A 3,891-nucleotide genomic window follows, 5' to 3' on the forward strand; every position below is an offset into this window, starting at 1 on the left:
AGGATATGATATGGTACAAGAAAGAACATATTGAACTTTTTTTTAAAAAAATGGCTGCACTCAGTTGTTGCATTGCAAAATGTCTAGTCTGTCAAAATGTATTGTTCAAGTGGATACCAGAGATATACCCAAAAAAAAACAAGTGAATACCAGATACTTATCAAATTGCTGCGGTACAAGAGGGGGTGTCCGTTCTCGTTCATGCTTGGATTGACATGCACGGTCTAACTTAGTGTAGATTTTTTGACAAAGGATAATATATTAATATGAAGATATATTGTTGACAAGTGACAACACACGAGATACGAGAATGATTCGAAAGCACTGCCTTCAAGAAGGCAGCGATGCTCAAACGTGGAAGTCTTTGATCCAACCATTGCAAGTCAGATCTTGATTTTTCACCTTGAAGAGCACGGTGGAGAAGACTCTGTAGCAATGCGTTCAACAAGAACATGTCGTGTGACTATTGAAGGCCCTATCTGATGCAAAGAAATCCGCGCCTCATCTTGAGATTTTATAAAGTCACCGTAGGTACCTCATAATCGACAGGAAAGTCTCCTCCCACTGAAAGCGTATCGCCGGAACGACAAGAACGTCTCCTCCCACTGAAAGCATATCACCGGAAATTCTAAAATAAATTCAGAATAAATGCGAGCACCAGACTTGAACCTTGATGGGCTGATATTACCACCGTCTACCTAACTATCTCAACTACACGTTAGTTCGCAATCACCCACCTCTTAGTGTAGATGTATGTTGTTATAAAAAACGCACCGTGCCCAATGTATACTCAACAATTAATAAACAAAACATGGCATTTTTTTTTAATATAAGACATCACGAGCAGGAGCAATCCGTGGGCAAAACCCTGGCAGTCCTCCTATCTCTGGCACTGCTTTTAGTGCAGTACATATATTGGTATATATATCGAAATGACATGAAAATCACGAGAATGATGTCTTTCTCATCACTATAGGTGCACTTGTATCAAAGCAATCCAAGCATGGCCATAGTATATTACAAACATGACAAACAAAGAATTAAGAGCATCACACCATTCAGCATGAATGATGAGCTACCTCAAAAACAAAGAATTAAGAGCATCACACAGTATAAACCAACACCCTGCAGTAGTTAATTACACGCACGGACGCCATGCATGTACACGTCTGTCTCACGAAATTGCAACGTCGCACGGCACGCCCCGGAAGGATTTCGCCGACGACGGCGACAAGCCGATGACCACCGGGGAGCAGATCGCCCGCATGTTGTAGTGCCTGAACTTGACGCCGCCGACCAGGAAATGGACGATCGCGGTGACGCGCACCTCCACGCCCACCTCGCCGTCGGAGCGGTCGTGCTCGAGCTCCCGCGCGGTCCAGTCGGGCACCGGCGCCGACCGCGCCACGGCGCGCACCTCGAGCCGCGTCTCGTTCCGGCTGGGCTGGTGGAAGTCCGGCACGTCGGCGACCGCCAGCTGAGGCGCCACCTCGCCCGCGCCGTAGTGCACGTAGACGGCGACCGACTTGTAGCGCATGGACACGCGCCGGTTCGGGTTATCGGCCGCGAGGGTGAGGTAGAAGGAGGCCTTGAGCGTGGCGCCGCCGCCCCCACCGGGCGGCGCGGTGACGTGGAAGCGCCGCACGGCGGCGCGCGCGACGCTGTACTCGATGGGCTTGGGGCGGACGACGAGCCAGAAGACGAGGACGACGAGGCCGGCGAGGAGCACGGTGACGACCAGCGCGGCCACGATGCAGCGGAGCACGGCCACCCGCCTGGCGCTCCCCGTCGTCGCCGGCATCGCGGTGCCCACCGTAGCTGCGCGCGGCGTATATACCTTCTGCCGCCGACGTAGCAGCTGTTGTTGCGTGGACGCGTGCACCGTCACCACGGCTAGTCGGCTATGCTTTGTATAGAGAGGGAGAGGGATCGGAGAAGGAGTGTACTGTACTTTACTGTAGTATAAGTACAGTACTGTATGATCGATCGAGTCTGCGCGAGTTGCTTCTTTGGCGGGAAAAGAATCGAAGACGCAAAGCATCAAGCATGCATGCACAGGCTGTGCTGGGTGCTTCAAAAGTCGTGCTCCGTTCGCTTTCGTTTTCTTTGCTCCTTTGCTCTGGACGGAGGGATCCCATTTCCAGCTAATATTCCTCTCTGCGCACTCAAGGAATTTTCACTTGGAGAAGCAGAGGAGGGCTTAGTTTCTCGAGATGAGCAGCTCGGCGGTGTATGTGTTTCGGTGGCAAGCTTACTACTTAGCGCGCCCTGTTCTGGCTGAAGAGAACTTCATCCAAAAGTCCATGCAAATTCTGTGAAAAAACGACAGTAATCTACGTACTGTATGGTTGTGGATTTTGGCTGAACATGAAAACACAACCCTTCTGGTCTCAACAGGAAATATAATGTTTCATTTGCACACAAAAAGCTATACATTTTGGCCAAGTTTGTAGAGAAAAAACATCCCGGTTTTGAATAAATATACGTACAATTTACTTAAGATTAGGAGATTAGCGAAACTCCGGTAGTAGTACTAGTAGCTGAAGTAGACTAAACCCTCCAAAAGAAGACTACTAGTAGTACCTAGAGTGACAGAACACTGAACACAGGATGACACAAGTACAGTTCCGCGGTGACACCGTACAAGACCTGAAGAAAGAACATGCACTAGCTTAGCCAAATTGGACAGCACGCAGCTAATTAGCTTCCAGCTAGCCGTAGTAGTCAGCTACTAGTGGCGCGCAGAAAGTGGCAGCTAGCTTAGCCATCTCCTCACCTAGTGGTGTTTACAAAGTGGCAGCTAGCTTAGCCACGTTCTGACCCAATTTTTGCACTGCTTGTGCCAAAGAGAGAGGGAATTGCACAAACCACCATTTATTGGGGCTAATGTTGCACAAAACACTTACTATACGAGTTTGTTGTAGAAAACACCACATATTGATGTAATACATTGCAACTAGGAGTAGGCATAATCTAGTGTTTGGATACATCGACATAATTCCAGACAAATGGGTCCCGCTTGTAAGTGCACATGTGGCAATAAAAACCGGCCACATCAGCCAACATATTAGACCGTCATTATCTCCCAAACTTGTTGTCCAGTTGAGCTAACTAAAACTTCCACCCTCTACCAAACCATTGGTCTAAATGGGGTAAAACTTTCCCATAATGGTACTGTAGACATGTGAAATTTATTGCAATTTTTTTCAAATTTTCTGAAATTGTTAAATTTTGAACAAAAATTTGAATAAAACAAGTTCGGGATGTGATCACCAACACCGAAAACATGGTAGATATTGTTGCCATTACATTTCAGCATCCAAGTAATTGCTATGTGGCCACTACAGCAAAGTAGTTGTTATATGGCCAATACAACCATCACAAAATAATATGACTAGTCTCACACAGCTGGTCTGGAGGAGGCGCTCTAGCTTTCCACAGCCGGCGATTGCGTCTACCCGCCACTACCGCCGCCATCGCATGCGCCCGGGGTGGCACCGCCCGCAGTCACCGAGATATATGCAGTGGCAGGGCGTTGTGCGGGAGGGTCAGCATGCCGCCTGTGTGGCTCGGCACGTCGGAGGAGGAGGAAGTGGCCTACCTTGAGCAGTGGCGCCGCCGCACAGTAGAGGAGGAGCGGGCTGATGGGGAGCACCGCATGCAACACGAGCACGTGGAGGAGGAGCAGCGGTAGTGCTGGCCGTGCGAGGAGGAGTAGGCGCGCGCGGCGCCAGGCAGCCCCACCGGAGGAGGCCGCGCTAGCGGCCCACCAGACGATGTTCCCCTGGGCGCAGCCGCTGGAGTTCCTCGACCTTACCCGCTCCAGCGACAAAGACAACACTTAGGGCTGTGGCCGAGGATGGCTGGAAGGCTTTTTTGTTTTTATTATGT

The 3,891-nt window shown here is 49.8% G+C and overlaps 1 protein-coding gene across 1 annotated transcript; it reads right to left on the bottom strand.

Moving 5' to 3' along the window:
- Window positions 1–883: 883 nt before the first annotated feature.
- Window positions 884–1,869, bottom strand: LOC119292310 (NDR1/HIN1-like protein 10). The gene has a single exon (XM_037571189.1). The coding sequence runs from the start codon at window positions 1,799–1,801 to the stop codon at window positions 1,175–1,177; it is 627 nt and encodes a 208-aa protein (XP_037427086.1). The 5' UTR covers window positions 1,802–1,869; the 3' UTR covers window positions 884–1,174.
- Window positions 1,870–3,891: the final 2,022 nt, after the last annotated feature.

This window comes from Triticum dicoccoides, chromosome 1A (genome assembly GCF_002162155.2).
Source record: "Triticum dicoccoides isolate Atlit2015 ecotype Zavitan chromosome 1A, WEW_v2.0, whole genome shotgun sequence".
Lineage (NCBI taxonomy): Eukaryota > Viridiplantae > Streptophyta > Magnoliopsida > Poales > Poaceae > Triticum > Triticum dicoccoides.